The following is a 21,555-nucleotide window of genomic DNA, read 5'->3' as shown; positions in this document are numbered from 1 at the left end:
GAGGTGACAGCTAAATTCCCTGCAAACGTCAGGGTCAGTGAACACCATCAGAAAGCATGCACAAGACTCTAAACAAATGTTACCCAGTCTTCCTCACCTGATGGGAGATGCAATTATGTATATATGTTTCTCATACTGGTTAATAATAAAGCACTGTTGGCCAATAGGAAAGGAAGATAGGAGGGACTAGGAGACAAGGAGGAAATAGGAAATAGTAAGGAGGAGTCAAGATGGAGAGTCTGAAGAAAGCAGTATGCCGCCGGCTCCCCGGTAAGAGAAATACATAGATCAGCACAAATGGGTTAATAATTAAGGCAGAGCTAGCCGATAAGAAACAAGTAACAGGGCCAACAGTATTGTACCAAATACAGAGTCTCTGTGTATTATTTGGGGCTGGTGGCGTGGCGGCGGGACAAGACCAGCGGCGGCGGGCGGAAAAACCATACACATTACACTCACCCTCTATGAAATAAAAACATTATTTCTGGGATGATCTGGGATGAGCCAAAGAACAAAGCAGAATGGAGCTAGAATAAAATAATATCCTACACAGCAGACAGACACTCTACCCCAGTCACTCAGAGGAGGGACACTGGGTCTCTGAACACCCTTTCCTTTCCAAAGACATTAGGGAGAGAAAAAGAAAACTTGGCAATTAATAAAGTGTTCTTAGGGGAAGTAGAACACTTGACTGCCTGCCTTACTTTTGACTCTACATAAGCTTCTCCAAAAACCTAAAGGAGCTTTGCAAATGTTTTATTTTTATCTAAAACACCTTATTGTAATAAACTCCCAAATAAAAGCACTGCACAACTAGATTAAGGGAGCCACTCAAACACACACTCCATGGATCTTTGAACTTCTATACAGTTAGAATAGCCATTCTAAAGCCATGGAGTTTCACAAGTTTGTTTCACTTTCACTATCAACTACATTTTTTGTGTACTTACCCAATATAAAATAAGAAAAAAAAAAAAAGGACAGAGTCAAAATCAGAAAAACACTTGGCTTTATATCCTCTTTCAGTACTCAAGTGTCCTTTGACCTGTATTCTGTCTTTCTTTGCCCCTTCTCAGTCTCCTTTACAAATATATTACAGTACTTACAGTATGAAAATGTTTTATGTACCTACCAGTAAGTGATAGAATGTTCTATTAACATACATAAACTATACCACTATCCTAAACATCATTACTGTTACATACCCATCCAAGGGCCACTAAAACACTCAGAAGTGAACACCCCCAAATCCTAGAATTTAACTGTTCAGCAAGCATTAGACTAACACACATCCTTTCCTCCCCTGGATAGCAGACAAAAAGACCTGCACAAAATGCAATTATCAAATAAGCACTTTCCTTATGACTTCTTTAAAATCATCTAGAAAGTGATTAGAGAGATGGCTCAGTGGGAAAAATTATTACTCTGTAAGCAAGAAGTCCACAGTCCAGAACCCTCATGCACCCATACAAAACAAAAAACAAAAAACAAAAAACAAAAAACAAAAAAAAAAAAAAAGGGCTTGGCATTGGGTGCCTATACCCGCCAGCACAAGGTGGGTGGGTGGAGACTAGAAGATGCTGGTGTTCAATGACCAGCCAGCCAGTCTAGGCTACATGGGGAACAGCAGGTTCACAGAAGTAACACTGTCTCAAACAATAAGGAAGTGAACAATAGAGAAACACACCCATCATCAACCTCTAGTCTCTGCAATGATACACATGGACAAGAAAATACACCCCCACATACATGCATATACATGCTACCCAACGAACTATTTTTAAAACAAAGGACCACCTATTTTTAATGAGGTCATAGTAACATGTACCCAAACCAAATCCAAATGGAAGGTCTCACTGATTTTCCCATCTTCTTGGGCACAAACACCAATAATACTGGCAGAATAAGTGAAGCTGAAACACCTGAGGGCTCAGCCAACCAATACAGTCTGTTCTTAATCTTGTAAAACTACTTCAAATGGAAAACAGCCAATAAGCACTAAAACCAACAGTCATCAGCATGTTAAAAGATACCTAACCTACCAGTACCTCCACATTCTTATCTCCCAAAGAGATCTAAAAAGTATTTTCTACCTTTCTAAAGTGGTAATAAGTACTACTTTACTAGGGTCCCTACTGACAGAACTAATTTTAGGCCCACACTCTGCTCTTTTTGGTGTCCTTTTAGTTCAAAATAGCCAATATTTGTTTGTTTTCTCCTAGGAAAACATCTGTACCATATGTGCAATGTTAATGGAGTCCCTGACTATTTCTCCTGAGAATGCAACAAAGGATTCAAAGACCTACAGCTTCTCTGTGATTCCACATCTGTCTAACGTGAGAGTAGCTAGGCTCTGCTCTAGAATTGAGTTGAGTTATAAGACTGGTTTGATCTGCGCTTTGTCTATCAGCTCAAAAAGGGAATAATATTTCCAAAGAGAAGTTGTAGTAACCTATCAAGTGACACACACTTCCTATGATGTGACTTATCCCAAAGAGGGAAATCCCTCACCATTCCCTACCAGTCTTGAAAAAAGAATAAAATGCGATCAAACATGTCACATCTCCTGTACCATAAGGTCTTGTTATTAAATGGTCAGTCATTTTCAATGGTTTACATTTTATTTTCCCTTTGTGTGCCAGCAGTGTTTAACTTGGTCTCCCAGGTCACTAACTCAGACTTCTCAACAGCAACTATGTTTTCCATCACCCATTGAACTGCTATAGTGTTATGAGGAATCCTGTTCCATAGATCTAGAAAAACAGTGATTCCCTAAGCGCCCTCCTTATAATCTCCCTGCACTAACCCTAAGCCTGGCAGTTCAGCTTTCTATTCCTCCTAGTGTTGGCTATGATTTCTTTCTTGGGACTGGAATTCCATCCTGGTTGCAGAAGTGTCCCAAGTGCCAGAAGCACCACAGGACAGTCTAACAGTCTCTACTCCTACAATAACAATGACCAATACCCTCAGTGCTTCACTTAACAGATTGGTAAATCCAGGCTCAGTCATGGCCTGCTTGTTGTGAGTGGTTTCAGTGGGGTAGTCAAAACACTTGCTGTCATCAGCAGAGCATGGTTAAAATGAGTGTCCTGATTTTAAGCCTAAGCTGTGAGTTTCTGCTTTCCCTGTTATACTTCTGAGATTTATCATAATAATAACCAACCCAAAGTAGTGCGGATCCTAAAATACTAAACTCCTCAGTAATCTTCACAGTTTCATACATTATGTCATGCCAGGCAATTCAGAATTCATGAATCAGGGAAATAAATACATGTTAATTCTGCAGACTGTTAGAGAGGACTTTTTATGGAATTAAAAGAAAAAAGTCCAACCAATGGCAATATGACTGATGTGGTGGTAAGAAGAAAGCACATTTAGAACAAACATACTCAGTTTCTGAAAAACCTTCACTGTCCTAGCACCATGGATAAAAAAAAAAAAAAAAAACACCCCTTCTTTCCCTTCTTTGTACTTTCTCCCTGGCTCTGGGGAAGCCTGGGACACCACACAAATGGGTACTGACAGGAAATCCTCAGATCTCTGGAGCCATTATTTCCAGAATAGCAGGATTCCCAGTTCAACCCTGATCCTAAGAGTGTTTCTGGCTGTCTTACTAGTTCCTAATATAGTAACCCTGTATATGCTATACCACTGAGGACAAGAGTCCTTTTGCATATAGATTGTCTAAAACTCTACCTTGCTGGTTATGGGAACACAGGGAGAAAGATAGACTAAAATTAGGAGTCACCTTCATTCAGAAGATGATTACTTTCCCAGAACTGACCTTAAAATAGTTATCAAATTAATACTATTATAATGCTTTATAAAACAAGTGTTTCTCTAAATAGATTTCTTTTGGAATTTAGAATGAAGCAAAGTGAGGAAAAACTAGGCATTCAAACACACGCACACACACCATGTTTAGATAAAGGTATACAATGTTGCTGAATCATACAAAATTATATTTAAGACCCACCACATAATCAGGTTTTAAACATGTAACAAGTAAACCTCTCTTACACCAACAGAGATGGATTCCCAGTCTTGACTTAACAGTTATTAAACTGGTTACAACCCAGCCACTCACACACATACATCTGCAGACTTAGCAATCTTAACTTACCATTTTCAAGAGGTGCATCCTCCGGCAAATCCACATCCAGCATAAGATCATCATCCTCAAGGTCACATGATTCAAGATTATTCAGAATATCCTATGAATAAAAGTGGTAAAACAATATGACCTTACCCAAGGACACATAAAATCATTCATTTTGAAAGTATCATCATATAATAACTTGGTTTATTCAGTATTTGTACTGTAAGAATAAAATAGTTCTGATTTTTAAAAGTACTTTTAAAAATTCATTTGTACATTAACTTTGAATTTTGGACCCCCAGCTGAGGAAGGAAAACAGTAGGATGCAAATGAGATAAAGGAAAAATGAGAAAAATACAGACCTTTAACTCAGGGGAAGAAAGGGAAGTTAATACAAAAGCAGCAAGAAGGAGAAGGGGGAAATAACACTAGCATGTTCGAAAGAAGATAGGCAATTTTTATTTTACATTTGTCTATATAACACATGCAAGTATATGTCTACACATACATTATGTAGTTTAAATGAAGTTGCACCACTTGCAGTGATCAACACTCCCCATGAGAACCCTAGCTAACAAAAACCCCAGTACAGGAATGAGAAACTCAAGTTGTTGGTCAAGAGTCCAAGAGATTTCTACTGTTGTTGCCCTTGGTTACTTCTAAAAGCTGGAAGTAAATCCCTACTGCTAAAGACACCATGCATTGTGGACACAGAACTCAAAGGATTTAAGCTGGAACTGACCCAAATGCTTCTTTCCTGAGGACTAGGTACTATACAGTACAAGGTGATTGTGTGATCTGCTAGAGGAGGGCAACAGACAATGGTCAATGGTCCTACCCAGCTGTGAAGCTTATGAACCACTGCGAAGCCCAAAATGGCAAGCTAAGGAACAGTTGTGGCACTCATATCTTGGTGGTAACCACAAGCCATCTAATTGGACTGAAGACTCACTTAACAGGAGGGAATCATGCCTGGTATTGTGACCAACTGCACATACCCCCTGAGATTATAGACTAGAGCAGAGCTACTTCTGCCACTTTCCTAGACCAGTGTAACTCTTAACTGCATTCTAAATACTTACTTTTTGTTTTGCTATTTGTTTGTTTGTTTTTCCAAGAGTTCGAGAACTCTTTCTGTAGACTAGGATGGCCTCGATTACAGATCCACCTATCTCTGCCTCCTGAGTGCTGGGATTAAAGGCGTGCGGCACCACTTCCTGGCCTAAATATTTAATCTTACACCCACAGTTAAGTATAGTTCACCTCTCATCAAAGAAGCTTCTTTTTGAAGCAGGAGACCATTACGGAAAACCACAGTTAGTCAAAGATGCAGAAAGCAACTGGCCATGGACACCAGCCAGAAGTGGTATACCACAACACAACTTTTACAGCCAAGGCCTAGGGAACATCACAGAAGAGAGAGCAGAAAGATTCTAAGAGCCAGAGGACCAGAAGTTTGCTGTGAGGCTGTGCCTTCTAGCTATGACAGCAAAGCTACATCTATGAAATCTCAACAACATGGCAGCCTGAACAAGAACTTGACAATTCCAAAGCAGATGGAGGCAGTCCTACAGGATCCCACCCATAGCTGAAGAAGCCCAATCAATTAACTCCTCATTAGTTATCCAGTACTGAGTGCTCAGCCCTAGAAAAATATACATGCAGGCAATATTAAATAGACTCAGCAAGATAAATTTCTCTGTTGACCCATGTATATGTATTAGGTATTGGTATATGTAACAAGGGTTCAAGAAGTGGAAGGCATGGATTAGCGGAGCTTAACTCCTGGTAAGAAGGACAGGAAAGTAGTAATCTAATTAATTTTAATTAAATTCTAAAAATCATATACAATCCTCTATTTTAAAAAAATCTGGCTGTGATAAGTTGAGTACTTATCAAACTAGATGGCACTGGGTGTCCCAAACCAAAAATGACAATTAAGGCCAGAGCATAGTATTCTAAGTCCACAGCAGAGCCAAATGAGGTACACCCAATCAACAAAAGCAGTACTACCAACAACTGCTAAAATAATATCTAGCCTAACAATGCTGTACATGTCACAAAAGTTGAGAAGGGTCAGCAGAAATGGTATTTACCCCAGCCATAGGACCTGCTAATGGGAGTTAGTTTTCTGCTTCCACAGTCCACTGACCTACACACGTACTATGGTATACATGCACATACACATGCATGATTTATCACATATACACAGGCATGCATGTGCACACACACACACACACACACACATATTCAGTAAATAAATGTGAAAAAATTATATCTAAACTATAATTGCTTTATCTGTGCTTTTATTACACATTTGTTTTATAATGAAAAGGTTTGTTTTTTTTTTTTTCAAATAACCTTAAAAACAGGGTCTAAGCCTGCTATAATGAAAAAGTAATAGAAAAATCATAATATAACCTTGAGGATTTACTAAAGCCTATAAGACTATAAAAAGGACAGTCTTATTAGTGGGGGAGGAGGAAGTATCAACATTTAATGCTTAGCACAAATCATTACATATGCTATTTCTGGAATCTGTCTAGTTTTATGTTAAGATGTTCTGTGAAATGAGAGGCATCTAGGAGAAAGTATAGGAGTGAATTAAATATGCACAAATGTCTACATATTTAAAAGGGAATAATAAACCATTCTATGAGATCATACATGCTTATGCTCTTATTCTTTTTGATATTTCTGTAGTAAAGACATACTGCTTTTATTAGACTTATTTAACAGTAAAATTCAATATTAGATAAAAGTTTTCTTCTTATTGACAGTAAGGAAGTTCATGTAAACCCTGGCCTTGCATATTACCACTTGGCATATTACCAATAGTTTCACAAATAAAATGCCAACACATATGAAGAACTATTCTACAACAGGGTGAACATAGGCAAAGAAGAATAAAAAATTGTCAAGAACTGAGAGGTTGTGATTTGAAATAAAGAAATGTTATTGTGGCTCTAACACTGAAAACAGGTATCAGTGGGGGCTGGGAAAACAATGTTGTGGCTACTGTTGAATCCATAGGACACATACACTAGCCTGACAGTGCTGGTGACAATAAAGTAGTTCTGATACACATTGTGGAGTGGACACATAACATCAAAGTAACATAACAAGCAAAGTCCATGTAAGATTGGAATTTGGGCTTAAAAACCAGATACTTAAAAACTGATGCCTAATAGCTAACACATAAAACGTGAAGAACCAGCTGGGTGGTGGTGGTACGTGCCTTTAACTGATTCACTTGGGCAGAGGCAGGGGGATCTCCCAGTCTACAGCACAAGTACCCAGACAGCCAGGACTACACAGAGAAACCCTGTGTCAAAAAGAACCCAATACAAGAAAAAGTGCAGAAGGAAGGAAGGAAGGAAGGAAGGAAGGAAGGAAGGAAGGAAGGAAGACAATGACTGACACCCGCCCCCACACACAAAAATGAAGGTTGGTTTTAGTAGGAAAACAAAAAACTGAACACAAAGTTTTAGAACTCAATAATTTTGATGTACCTATTCCATTTCTGAAGAGACATGTCTCTAGCAGACAACTGAATATAGAGGTCTGTTGGGCAAAAAGATGTACAGCATGGGAGTCATCAACAAATAAATGAGCACTGGAAGATGTTAAACTAATGACTGTCTCAGAATGACACCAGCAATATTCCTGGGTCTTACTACTGTGAGGTCCAGGAAAAAAGTAATGAAGTGTAATTTTCCTCACCATTATCTGCACAGGGTAAGCACTACATACTACAGAAAGAGAGGAAGTCATGTGCATGGAGAGGGTCCACATCCCTGCTGCAGTCTCTCCCTGTGAACCCATTGGAGTCTGCTTCTACCAGCTCCTGCTTTGGTTTTATTAACTCCACTTTTTAGTTACATGCATATCTGTGTGCTAAGAGTGTCTGGTGCATAAAAGGTAGGAGTCTTTCTCCTCTGAGCTGATTTTTCACATCTGTCAAAGTATGTGTCCTTGTATTTTCTGACGTTGCCATCATGTTCCAATGAATTGTGTGACCACTCTTGGCTGATACTGCCCTAACAGACAGATCTTTAAAATGAGGTAGTGTAATTCTTGCAATTTTATTTAATCTTTTCAAACTATGTAGTTTGTTTTTCCTTGTGTATAACTGAGCCTGTCTCTATTCACATAAGGTTTTGGCTGGTATTATTCTAAATGTACACATCATGTAAGTGTAGAATAATGTCATGGCATCTCATACCCCACCAACACTACATAACTCTGCATTCTTTAACTCTCTTTTCATTTCTTTCTTCAACTCTATTCTTCAGATACCCTGTGTACATCCTATTAGATGTACACCTAGGTATATTTTAAGATTCTATTTTTGTTAATTCTAGTTCCTAGCTATCAAATTAGTTTTTTGTTGTTGTTGTTGTTGTTTTTGCCTTTTTCCCCCCTTTAGAGACAGGGTCTCACTACATAGATCTGACCTGGTCCTCCTGAGAAGTATGGGAATTACAAGCACAAGAAGAAATAAAATATTTACATATTTACCTTGTACTTAGAAAACTTAAAAATTGTTACTACTCAAAGATTCCATGAGATTTGCTTTATAAACCATGATGTCATCTGAAAATAAAAATTTTAACTTTGTATTGTATTGGCCAAATCTTTGTTCAACAGGTATATGCTGCATAAGGCATTTCAGCCAAGGCAGACTACATACATTAACACAACAGTGGTCTCCTAAGATTATACTGTCTGATGAAATTGTAGCCACCTTAGTATATTCCATGACATTCACAAAACAACTAAATCGCCTAACAATATATTTCTCAGGACATCTCCCCATCAATAAGCAACAAATAACTCAATACTGATTAAGGGTAGAGGAGGTCCATTCATTCATTGTCAAATTAGCTGAAAACCATGTCTTCTTAATTAGGCCCACAAGGTAACTAAAAGCAGAATGAATCCCCATTTTTGCATCTGCATCCCTTATTTTAAGGCAAGACTGTTCTTTGGCTCTACACAGGCATGACAATCAAAGACAGAAATGACTCTAAGGTAAAGTCTTCTCCACCTGTCTCATAAGCCTCATGGGAAGGTCTAGCTACAACCTGGAGGCCATGTTAGAGCTGAGCAGGCCAAGCCTTCTCTGTGGGAGACCAGTGACGATGGAAGTGATACTTGTACCCTTGATTGCTGGAACTGATGTGTATTTTAGCTCTTTGCTTTTCTTCACAGAGCTGGAAGAGCATGACTTCCTAGCAGCATCTCTTTGTGTAAGACCCTGTTACTGAGTTACAGAAGTCCCAGAAGTTCCTTCCTTCACTGTTGCCCTCTGTTGGGGCCTCTTATGAGCATTTCGTCAGGTCTTCTTTGCATTTCATTGTGCTCAGAAGTAGAGTCAGTGACAGGATGATTCTACTGCTGTGAGTTTTGACTTAGTGTTTAAAAGTTTCATTTTAAGTTACACCTTTACACTGCCCTGCCTTCTTATGAACTGGACTTTACCAAGATCTAATTATTCATCTTTGTGTGTGTGTGTGTGTGTGTGTGTGTGTGTGTGTGTGTGTGTGTGTGTGTGTGTCCCCTTTACAATAGTCTCCCCATGTGGCCTAAACTGGCCTGAAACTCATTTTCCTCTTGCTTCACTCTCCCAAGTAGTAGGATTCTAGGAATAGGTCACCATACCTAATATCCCTAGGAATTTCTTTACTCTGAAAAGTACTTTCTCTAATTAAACAGCCAACCTAAGCTTTCTTTTAACTAGAGGTTACAAAGTGAATCTCTGGTTATCTGATAAATGTAAACTTATCCATATTATATTAGAAATATATTTTTAACTTTTAATGCAATTATCTAAAGATAAATACATCAAAAGAAAATCCTGAAAGTGAAATATAGACACGAAGAAAAAATGGGAAACAAACTTAAAGGCCATGAAGGACACAATGAAAAGTCTAGGCTAGCGGGTAACTGAGTTCTGGAAGGAGACACTGACCATAGAGCAAAAGCAGGTTCTACAAGAGCTGGTGACTAAGAACCCACAGAAACCCAGGTCAGCATGTGTTCATCAATAGCCCTTCTTATACCCCAGTCTATCTGCCCCTATACATAAAGGCTGGGTCATAAAGGACAAATGATTAGATTATTATTTTTAAATCAGATTTAACCCTACTAAAGGTATTTAGTTCATTTACATATTGAGTAATTACTGAAACAAATGAGATCTGGTCTGTTATTCTTCCCGAAAGGTCTTTTTCCTTTCTATTTTTTTTTTCTATTGCCTTTAGGATATTTTTTGTTTTGTTTTGTTTTGTTTTGTTTTGGATTTTTTGTTTTGGTTTGGTTTTGGTTTTTTTGAGATGGGCTTTCTCTGTACTGCTTTGGAGCCTGTCCTGGAATTCGCTCTATTTGAGCAGGCTGGCCTTGAACTCATGGAGATCTGCCTGCCTCTACCTCCTGAGTGCTGAGATTAAAGGTGTAAGCCACCCACACCTGGCTTAGAATGTTTTTTTAAACTTTTACTCATCACAGGATGAGTATAGAGGTCAGAGGACAATGTGGGATTAATTTTATCCTTCCAGAATGTGGGTTCTCAGGAACTGAACTCAAAAGTTTGTCAGGCTGGTGGCAAGCACCTTTAGTCACCCTGGGCATTTCACTGGCCCTGGGATGCTTATTTTAAAGTAGTTTATCATTATTAAAATTATAAATTGTATCTCATTACTTAATTAAAATATGTGGCCTTGAGTTGGCAGTGTTTAGATTAGTGCTATAATACTTTATGTATACTAAAAGACCACAGCAAATAAAATTACCTTACCTTCCTCTTGACACTCAAAGGGTCAATGAAGAAGTAAAAAAAGGAAAACAAAAATCCACGAGAGCAAATAAGTATAGGGTTGAAAGTAGGCTACAGAATAGATGAGTGTGTGTGAAAACACTCAGTGCAAAGACTCAAAGAAAGACCCAGAATGTCAGCCTTCTCCTAGCATATAACAGTAAGCAACAGCATACTATAGTGACAGCTAAACTTTCTAGAACTCAAATTGAAGCAGAACTGAAGTAGAAACTGAAAACAAGGAAACTAAAAGTGGTTATGCTTTCTTGGTTGGCCATTATTCAACCTCACACATATATCTGCAATCTCAAGTAATAGTGACACCCGAATTTATGTTTTTAAAAGGACCAGCATGGTGTCTACTAAATAAAACTTAGCACATACTCAAGGAAAATTCAATCCCCTAATATAGGTGTTAGACAACACTATACTAGAGCAATACCTCAAACCAATAGTATCTCAATAACAGAAAACAAAGATGATTGATGTGGGATGTCAATATGTGTTGCTTTTATTTGTTGATGGAATAGAGCCAGGCAGAATAGAGCCAGACAAGAAACACAAACAAAGATATGGAGAAAAAAAGGTAGGATCAGGGAGATGCATTGGCCTCTGAGTGTTTATTATGGAATTGGTGGCTGGGAGAAACCTCCATTTATAGATGAGGAAACAACTGAACTGGAAGAAAGACTACTTCATTAAAAATCTTCAAAGTCCAAGAAGGGGAATCAAATAAACAAATATGGAATTTAAATATGAGCCAGAGAAATTATTATATGAAATCAATTCAAAACACAAAGAGGAGCTGCAGAGAGTGGTCAGCAGTTTAGAGCACTTGCTGGTCTTCCAGAGGACCTGTGTTCAATCCCCAGCACCTACATAGTGGCTCACAACCATCTCTAATTCTAGTTACAGAGATTCAACACCTCTTCCTACCTCCAAGGGCACCAGGCATACACGCGGTATGTATACACAAAATACCCATATACATAAAATAAAATCAAATACAAGTTATCAAAGTAGATAAAAGAATCAGTATCTTCTAAGATTCATACTGTTCCAAGCACAGAAGAGCAGAAGGGACTTGTTTATAGCCTTTAATGTTTTAGAACCATCATGGAATTTTGGCTGTACACCCACTGGTGTACTCAATAGAGCAGCATAAAGACCTTTGTTTTAGAGACTGAAGAAACAGCTCATTCAGTAAAATGCTTGTAAGCTGAATTCCCAGCAAACACACATAAAAGCCAGGCATGGTGGTGCACACTTGCAATCCCAGCACTTTGGAGGCATACATAAGAGGATCCCTGGAGCTCATTGGCCAGCTAGCCCTGTTGAGAACCAGGGCTGGTGAGGCAGGAGGATAGACACACATGAATACACACACACACGATCAGTTTCAAGCCGATCAGTGTCTGATATTTTCATACCATTGCTCAACAAATAGCAGTCCTTACAAAAACTAGCCCCTTGACATTCCTTCTCCCCACCCCTACCTGTTTTTACTATTTTTTTTTTTTTTTTTTTTGGCATCTTTAAGACTCACGGAGAGCTGAGACAATATGTGATAAGATCTGTCTTTTGCTTGATTTCACAGAAGTACTTATATAGCAGATGTGACATTATACAAAGTGGACCCCTTAATCAGCACTTACCAGGCGAGACCTTGTTAAGGTCTCAAAAGATGAATATCACAGTTGAGCATGAAATGCACATGAAACACAACCACTTTATCTAGGGTCTTCCACTCCGTACTTGGACAAAGACAGCTTCCTTTCGTGTAAAGAAACTCTCCAATAGCTTTTATCTAACCCATCTGTCACTGTCTAGCAGCTTTATCCAGTCCAGTGCTACCTCAGAAATAACCAGTTATGTTTCTGAATCCTATGTAGACATCCATGATTGCTCAGCAACAAGCTCTATCAGCTAGGTCCTATATCAACCCTAACATCTCTTCCACTACAAAGCAGTCAAAACCAAAACTTCTAAATTAGTCACTTTCATATGGCTTCCATTACAGAAGATAACTCAAGGACTGTATACTTCATTTCTTTTTATTCTGCCTTTCATGTTCTACCCAGAAGATCTATCTCTATAGGAATAGAGTATTGTGACACTATAATTTCACAGCACAAATGACAAGGAACTCATCCAAGAATTAAAGGAACCAATCCCATCCACCATCCTTTCAGCCTCTCTTCATTAAACACTTTTTTTTTTGGTTGAGTCAGGGCTGGTATACCAAATTCTACTTTTCCCTGATACAAACTACAATGATTTTTGATACTATCTATAGTTAGGCAAAATGTTACAGGGCATAGGCTTACACAAAACCATACTTGAGATACTGGCTGCAGGCTGAAGGGTTCTCAAAGGTCTTGCTGGGATTTGACAATTAAGTAGAACGCAAAGATTTCAGGAAAGTAATATATTTAGAATTATGGTCAAAAAATGAACACACACAGACACCAAAGAAGAGCCACATAAGACAAGGTCTGGGATGGTCATTAATTCAAAGCTTCCGTGCGCTCTCCAAATGAAACCAGTACGTGTCATCTCCATGGCACACTGACACACAACAACACACACAGCACTATTAACAAAGATGCCACCCACGACCCAGTGTCCGGGGTTTTGTTGGACTGTCTTAAGAGAGTCAACACTGATTAAATTACTGTCCACATGACTGAGCTCTGCCTCCAGCATTTTTTTCTTTTTTCCCAGAAGCCAGCCTAACACATGACTCAAAGCAACCCTTTTCTCAGTGTTTGGTCCTTCTGGCATAGCAAGCCTCTAGAACTAAGCTACCTAATTAACATAAACTCCCCGAGACCACCATGAATTATCAACCAGAAAATTTCAGTGTTAAAATATTCAATGGCCAAGAAACATCTAATAAAAGCTGATGGGTTGTGGGGAGTTTAGACTTTTGAGCTGTATAACCTAGATTGGGTACAATCTTTTTTGTGGTGGGTACACTATTTTTTGTGACACATAGAAAATTTGTGTGTAAGCATGATTTATTCTTTTCAGGAGCCACTATAAAAGCATTAAATTTAGGCAATACTCTTGGGGTATTTTTATAAAAATCTTAAAACGAGGGTCTTCTTTTTATAAATACCAAGTAACATGTTAATGTAACCTGTCAATTATCTGCATTTTATTTAGTGAAAAAAAAAATAACTTCTTTAGGCTTTTTATCATTATTTCTATGAGCTAAGGCCTTACCAGCCACATTATTCAAAAAGCTAATAGCCTTCACTGTTTCAGGTGTTACTTTTTTATTCTATTTATTTTTCATCCCAATTGCAGCCTCCCCACGATCCTTCCCTCTCAGACCCCCCTCTCAATCCCTCCCCTCACATTCCCCCAACCCCCTCCTCTACCCTCTCCATCCAGGAAAGGGCAATCTCCCATGAGTATCAATAAGGCATGGCATATCAAGTTGCAATAAGACTAAGTACCTCCCCATGGATTAAGGTTGGGTAAGGTGACCCAAGTAAAATAGGGTCCCAGAAGCCAGTAAACGAGTCAGAGACAACCCCTGCTCCTGCTGTTAGGAGTCCCATGAGAAGACCAAACTACATAACTGTAACAAGTATGCCAAGTACCTAGGTCAATCCCATGCAGGCTCCTAGCAATAGTGGATAAGTAGCCTTGAACTGGCCGTCTCCTCTGACTAGACTGGTGCCTGGACCAACTGTCGTCAGAGGCATCAGCCAGCAACTGATGGAAGCAGATGCAGAGACAACAAACAAACATTAGGTAGAGTAACTTGCTTTGAAAATAATAAAAATAGGGCTCAGCTATTAAAAGGCTAGGCTCACAACCGATAGATAGATAGATAGATAGATAGATAGATAGATAGATAGATAGATAGATAAACTCCAATCTTATTGAAACACGCCAGTAATGTTGGACCACTGGCACCTCTGTCTCTAGAATTCCAAACACCAGAAGAAGCCCTGCTAGGAGGAAAGCCAGAACAGCTGAGGCTGTTACCACCGGTAAAGGACAGCACCTATGAACTTCTTAGTCCTAACAAGCCCTCTGCTTATTATTATATCTTCTTTTTAAATGAAAGAGGCAACAGCAAATCTCCAAGATATTTTGGATTAGAATCGACTTTTGTATGATAATAATCCCTAAGGTTATGAAAACATACTTTGGTTAACAAAAATTAACTCAGAGGTGTTTGTCAAAAACTGTAAAATGCTAATCTTATAAAAATTACTAACTTGTTCAAGACATGCAAATTAATGGTCACCCTATAAATTACCAAATTCTTTAATATACTCAAAGCCAAGTTGTTGTAGTCATACTAAGTACAAATATGATTTATTTAAAAAGACAAGCTTTGTCCTTTATCTGTGTTTTGAAGATTAAGCCTAAAACAAGTAATTAAAAGCAAAGTTTGTTTAAAATCAGGCATACCTAATAGATGGTTGCCTGGTCAAGTTATGCTTCTATCCAATCACACACTACAACGTTAGTAAGATAAAGAAATTTTGTATTGTCTTCATTGGTAAACTTCATTTTTAAATATAAATTTTTGTACAACATAACAAAAATTTAAAAGTCAAGTAAACATGATTGGGACAGATTTAAAGGAAAAATAGGAAAAAATTGGGATCAATAAAGTTTTTTGATTATTTTTTCTGGGTGGGCTGGAGAGATTGCTCAATGGTTAAGAGCACTGGCTACTCTTCCAGAGGACCCAGGCTCAATTCCCAGTACCCATATGGCATCTCACAACTGTCTTAACTCCAGTTCCAGGGAATCAAACACCTTCACACAGACAAATGTGCCCATAATATAAAAATAAATAGATAGATAAAATATTTTAAAAGAATATTTTTCTAGATAATATGGTGAAAAAATACAATGATAATTATATGTTGCTTAAATCCCCCTAGAGGCCAAAAAGAGTTTAAGCAAAAGGGCAATCAGTAAGAATTAGATTATTTTGAAGTTTTCCACCTGCAATTATTTTGAATACAGTCTGCAAACGTGTTACATCAAATTGTTTTCAGAAAGTAGTGAAAACTAAAGCCTTTGAGCAAATTCTTTCTTCATGAAACTGTTATGCTTTGATATTTCTACAATTTTATTTCTTACATTATTGACTAAATAGGTACTTTCATGCTTGCATGGAAAAATCCAATTGTTTTGTACTTCATATTTTCTGATTATTTCTTAGGTACTTCTAAATATCCTGTTACCTAGGAGGAAAGTCTTCTTAAACTCATAACTAAGATTATTCTAAATCTTAAAGATACCAATTTTTAAATTTAAAGACAAGTTTAAATCTTTAAGAGTTAATCACCATTGTTAAAGGATTCTTTTTTTTTTGGTTTTACTCTTTCTCTTGGTCTGATAAAAGGTCAGACTCTGGCAAGGGTGAAAGTTTAAGGAGGCTCACAAGAGCCTATTCTTTATTAAACATAAATTTTATACAGTATTCCAAGCATCTAACACATAATTAATAGTGAATGAACATCAGTGTGATATCTGAAAATATAGCTGTCTATGTCTTGGACCATTCTCTGCTGTCAGGAATGGGAAGATCTGTGCCCAAAACACAATACAGGCATGCACAATGCCTCTCCCTAACTAGCCAGCTACAGAACACAGCCCCAGGCACAGCAGGGGGCCCTGGAAACTCCAGTAAAACACCACTATATCTTATCTGAAACTTAACTTTGTCAAACAGCTCTGTTGTAGAATATTTAAGGTGTGTTACATTCACTTAGGCTGTGGAATATTTGTTTAATGATGCAAAGATGTGTTGCATTTTTTATGTTACATTTGTTTAACTCTGTGAAGCTGTGTTACTTTGCCTGCCTAAAACACCTGATTAGTCTAATAAAGAGATGAATGGCCAATAGCTAGGCAGGTGATAGAAATAGGTGGGGCTGCCAGTCAGATGGAATTAATAAGAGGAGAAATGAAGGACTGAGAAAAAGAAGAGCTATAAGTGAGAAAAGGAGGAGAGGACGCCACCAGGGGCCAGCCACCCAGCCACACAACCAGCCACGGAGTTAGAAAGAAGAAAGACATATACGGAAATTAAAAAAAGAAAAAGAAAAAAAAAAAAAAACAGAAAACAGAAAAAAGATAAAAATCCCAGAAGCAAAACATGGAAGAGAAACAGGTTAATTTATATCAGAACAACTGGCTAGAAACAAGCCATGTTAAGGGTGGGCATTCTTAAGTAAGAATAAGATTTCATGTATTTATTTGGAAACTGGGTGGCAGGCCCCGAAGATTTAAAAAAAAAAAAACCAACAACAACTATTTAGCATTTTATATATTTCCTTTCTAGGACTCTCATTACAGTTAAATGTTAATAATGGTCCTGCTTATGCTAGGAAATAATTTCAGAAATTTTAATATTAATCATGTTAGTAAAATCTCTTGCTATACATGGAGTCAAGCTATTATGGAATGATGCCATCACATATTTAATTGGCAAATAACGAAATAAATAAAGGGAGATTGTTTATACATACTTACATCCTCACATAGGATTTATCTATGCTAATTTTAAAAGGATAATGGTTTTTCTGCCGCCTCAAAGCATTTGCCCTAAAGACCACATGAGTGAAAACTTCTGACCAGGACATCCAGAGACCACTAGATGAACAAAAACATCTGAGAGCAGATGACAAATCCATCAAGAGGTGATGTCCCAAGAGGGAGGGTAAGCTGATAACTTGGGGAGACATCAAGACTTTAACTCCTCAAGCTGAGACTTTGAGGAAATATGGACTAACCCAAAATTGATGCTATTATATTTTATGACTATATTGTACGTTAATTCTTGTCAATGCAGAATCCAAACGCCTTTGTTAGGGTAGAAAAGACACACCTGTGATAGGAGACATACGATATTGTTTTGCCATGCTAAGGACTGTTCATAAAGGTTTGTGTGGAATGGCCATATTACACTCATTTTGCTCACAGCAAAAATAATAGCAGAAATTAAGACATGGATGAATTAAGGATAGTTTTTGCCTTTCCTCAATCCAATGTTACCTATTCTTGTATGTCTCTCATACTTGCCTATCAATTAGACTAGTTACAGAGGCAATGCATTCAACCTTGGCTTCTATTACAACCACTATTTTTTTCCTTAAAAAAAAAAAAAAAAGAACAAAAAACAAACAAACAAAAAAGCACAGGGAGCACAGAGGCCCTTGTACTCACAGAGAAGCACTGAGAGAACCAGGAATGTTAGTCACAAGAGTGTCTCCTCAATAAGGAGAGAAACACCTGCATTCCATCCAGAAAGCTGAGAGTGGTAGAGGTTGTGCTTTTTGTGAGGGCAGACCTCGTCCTAATTCCCCAGAATGACTATTCTTAGACCTTTCCCATATTCCTCCCTAGACCATTATCCATCCTTAGGGAAGATGTCACCTGTACTTGACTCCCTGCTGATCTCTATGCTATTGATCAGAGACCACACTAGATTCTAGGCCTTTCAGCTAGAACCCATCCTCATGGCCATATGTACTACATAAAAGAGTCTCTATATAGTCACACCTTGCTTTACCGTGCACCTGGAATTGGAGTGATTGGACTAATTGGTCCCCAGAAGGCTTTTCCCAAATGGTACTGTTTTAAATATGCTGACAATAAACTGCCAGGCATTAGACTTCCTGAAGTCTGATCAAGACTGACAAAGTCAATCTGCATGGGGTTTTCATTTTAGCTCTTTGAGGGGTTCACTTCCCTGTATGACACCTGCAGGGACCCCCCTCAGAGAGTAAGTATGATCAAAACACACTGTATGGAATTCTCAAAGAGTTACTTAAGAAGGAAAGAAAAGCATCAGATATATCCTAATTGTGCACATTGAACAAAATTCTTGAGCAATGCTCCTTAAAACTGCCAAGGCCTTCAACATGGAAAGTCAGAGACATGGTCAGACCACAGAGAACATGACTATTAATTGTGTGTCCCCAAAACTCCTAGGCTCTAAATAACCGCATTATGTAATAAAGTACCAACAATGGTTAATTAATATAACAAATGTGTAATATTAAGAATAAAGGAAACCAGCTATAAAACAGACAAAAACTCCCTGCTACTATCTTTACAATAATTTTTCTAAACTAAACCTGTATCCAAAAAAGGTTCTCATAAAAATGACTGGATTTTCAATAACAAGAAATACTGCTGTGGAGATTCATGTCTGTCATCCAGCACTCAGGAGGCAGACATAAGAGGATTAGAGCAAGTCCAAGGACAACTTGGCCTGCACACAGAACTCCACAAAGGAAAGTAGGCTGTGCCCAGAAAGACAGAAGGAATGGAGGGACAGAGGAAGGAGGAGAGAGGGGTAGGAGAGAAGGGAGGTAAGGAAGCAAAGAAGGAAAGGAAGATGGAAAGGAGGGATTGTAATGATCTTTTTAAAATGTATTGGGTGTATGTGTATAAGGGGAGGCCATGCAGGAGTGAGTGTGAATGAATGAGAATGAATGTGCAGCTGTGTACATGACAGAACAATAGAGATCAGAGGAGAACTTTGGCAAGTAGACTCTCTCCTTCACCTATGGGCCCCAGCACTCAGATCATCAAGCTTTTTAAGTAAGTACGTTTACCAGATGAGCCATCTCATCTGCTGGATCGTAGTTATACCTCAAGACAAAATATTGGGAATATATTCAACATACTTACAATAAATGTGCAAGCATACACTTAGTCTCTTTCATTTCTTTTCTCTTTTACAGAGTCACCTGTAAGCAAGGTAGGCCTCAAACTCTATATGTAGCTGAAGATGACTTTGAACTCCTGATCTTCCTACCTCTATTTCCTAAAGTCTGAGATTATAGACATTGACCACCTTGGCTCACAATGCATATTTTATATTACATCTAAAATGATAAAGATGTGGTGGAGGAGATGCTTCAGAAGTTAAAGCACTTGCTGTGTAAGGATGAGGACAGTACTTGGGGGTCCCCAGAACCTATGTAAGTGTTATGCCAACTGGTTAGACCATGATTCCAGCCTCCAAAGGTAAAAACAGGGAACCCCCCCACACCAAGGTGTATAAGAATAATAGCTATATCAGTGACCTTTGGGTTTGACTGAGGGACCCTTCCTCAATGAGTACCGATGTATTCTGTTTCAGGTGTCTACAAGTCTAAACCTGTACATGCATGTCACCAACACACACATGAAAAAATAAAGCACTCTAATCAATCCCAGGTTGGGAGACAGTAGCAGCTGAACCTAGATTAAATCACATTTGATTGCTATCAAAGCTGGGGGACTGGTATAGTACAAAAACTCCTTAGGTTTAAATACATCCTGAAGTTTCCATACAGAAATAAAGAACTGCCTTATTTAAAACTTTAACAGACAATAAGCATTATGAAAATCTTCAATGAAACTGGCCAAAAGAAAAGTAATAAGGCTTAAAAAAAAATAAAAATAGAAAGAAAATTGAATCAAAGGAGATATAATGGTCAAATAACAAAACATCTAGAAAAGGGAAGAAAAATGGAGAAAGAAAAATAATTAAACAGAAATGTCCCCAATTTGAAAAGAATAATGGAGCAAAGTCCTTATTTATTTAACAGTTACTCAAGAAAGATCCAAAACTGTTATGATCTTGCTTGTAATTGTTACTTGGTAGACACCAAAAGCATATTTAATAACTAAAAATGCACAATTCTCAACATACACAATTCTCAAACATTCGGCCCTTGGTGACTTCTAAGCCAATAACCTTTCTTGTTCCTTGTTCCCACATAGTAACCCACTACTAAAGTCTTTCTGGAAAAAAGACTGCCCAGCTACCTGAAACAGAGATAGGAGGCCATGAGCCAAAGGCAACTGTTAAAAGCTGGAAGAGATAAGGAAACCAGACCCCTTTAGAAACTCCTAGAAGGAGTACTGCCATGCTGACATCTTGATTTAGTCACTGAGATATGCTTCTTACTGTTTTCCAACAAGACAATTAGAGCTGTGCTGTAGGAATTTGTTACAGCATGAGAAAACCAATCTATTGTTTTTCTATCCTTCGAATTCTATAGCCAGATTTTTTTTTCTATTTCTCCTGTTTTACCGCCAATATTATTGCCATTGCCTTTCATAGTCTAAATATTATTTCCCATCTTTCTGTAGTGGCTCCCAGCAGGCTGAAAGCACAGTGGTGCCTTTAAGGTTAAAAGGAGGAGATGATCACTGGGAAGTTAATAGTGGGACTTCTTGTAGGGAAAGGAAGAAGGCCTAAGGAAATGTGTCAGGAGCAGAGAAAGCCCTGAGTGAATGTGTGCCATGCCAAGGATCCCACTGTCATAGACCCATGAAACTGCCAATCTTCTATGGTTCATGTGTGGATATTCAGTTTAGGCAGAAACTATCAACCATCACTTCCTTTTCTAGGATTGACTTCAGCCTGAGACTATTCCCCTAAAAAGACCTACTACAATAAGTTAAATGCAACTTCTTGTTCAGCCACTTATTACAAATCCACCTCATTACCCAGCTATATACAGTAAACCCACCTCATCAATTCAGATGAAAAAAAGGCACTAAGTTTGCAGGTTGCTGCTGTTGCCGCCGCCCTTGGAGTATCTCCACCAAGGTGAACACAGTATACCTGATCCAGCTTTTCTGTGTGTGTCCT

The 21,555-nt window shown here is 38.2% G+C and overlaps 1 protein-coding gene across 5 annotated transcripts in view; it reads right to left on the bottom strand.

Annotated features, from left to right (window-relative positions):
• Ccser2 (coiled-coil serine rich protein 2) overlaps positions 1-21,555 on the bottom strand; it is a 120,290-nt gene that overhangs the window by 56,346 nt on the left and 42,389 nt on the right. For all 5 annotated transcript variants that reach the window (XM_051206859.1, XM_051206862.1, XM_051206864.1 and 2 more), the window contains exon 4: positions 4,124-4,214. In XM_051206859.1, coding sequence (XP_051062816.1) covers positions 4,124-4,214 — 91 coding nt within the window. The remainder of the gene's footprint in view (positions 1-4,123; positions 4,215-21,555) is intronic.

Source organism: Phodopus roborovskii, unplaced genomic scaffold (genome assembly GCF_943737965.1).
Source record: "Phodopus roborovskii unplaced genomic scaffold, PHOROB, whole genome shotgun sequence".
Lineage (NCBI taxonomy): Eukaryota > Metazoa > Chordata > Mammalia > Rodentia > Cricetidae > Phodopus > Phodopus roborovskii.
The sequence above is the reverse complement of the archived record's forward strand: the minus strand, read 5'-3'. Positions and strand labels throughout refer to the sequence as shown.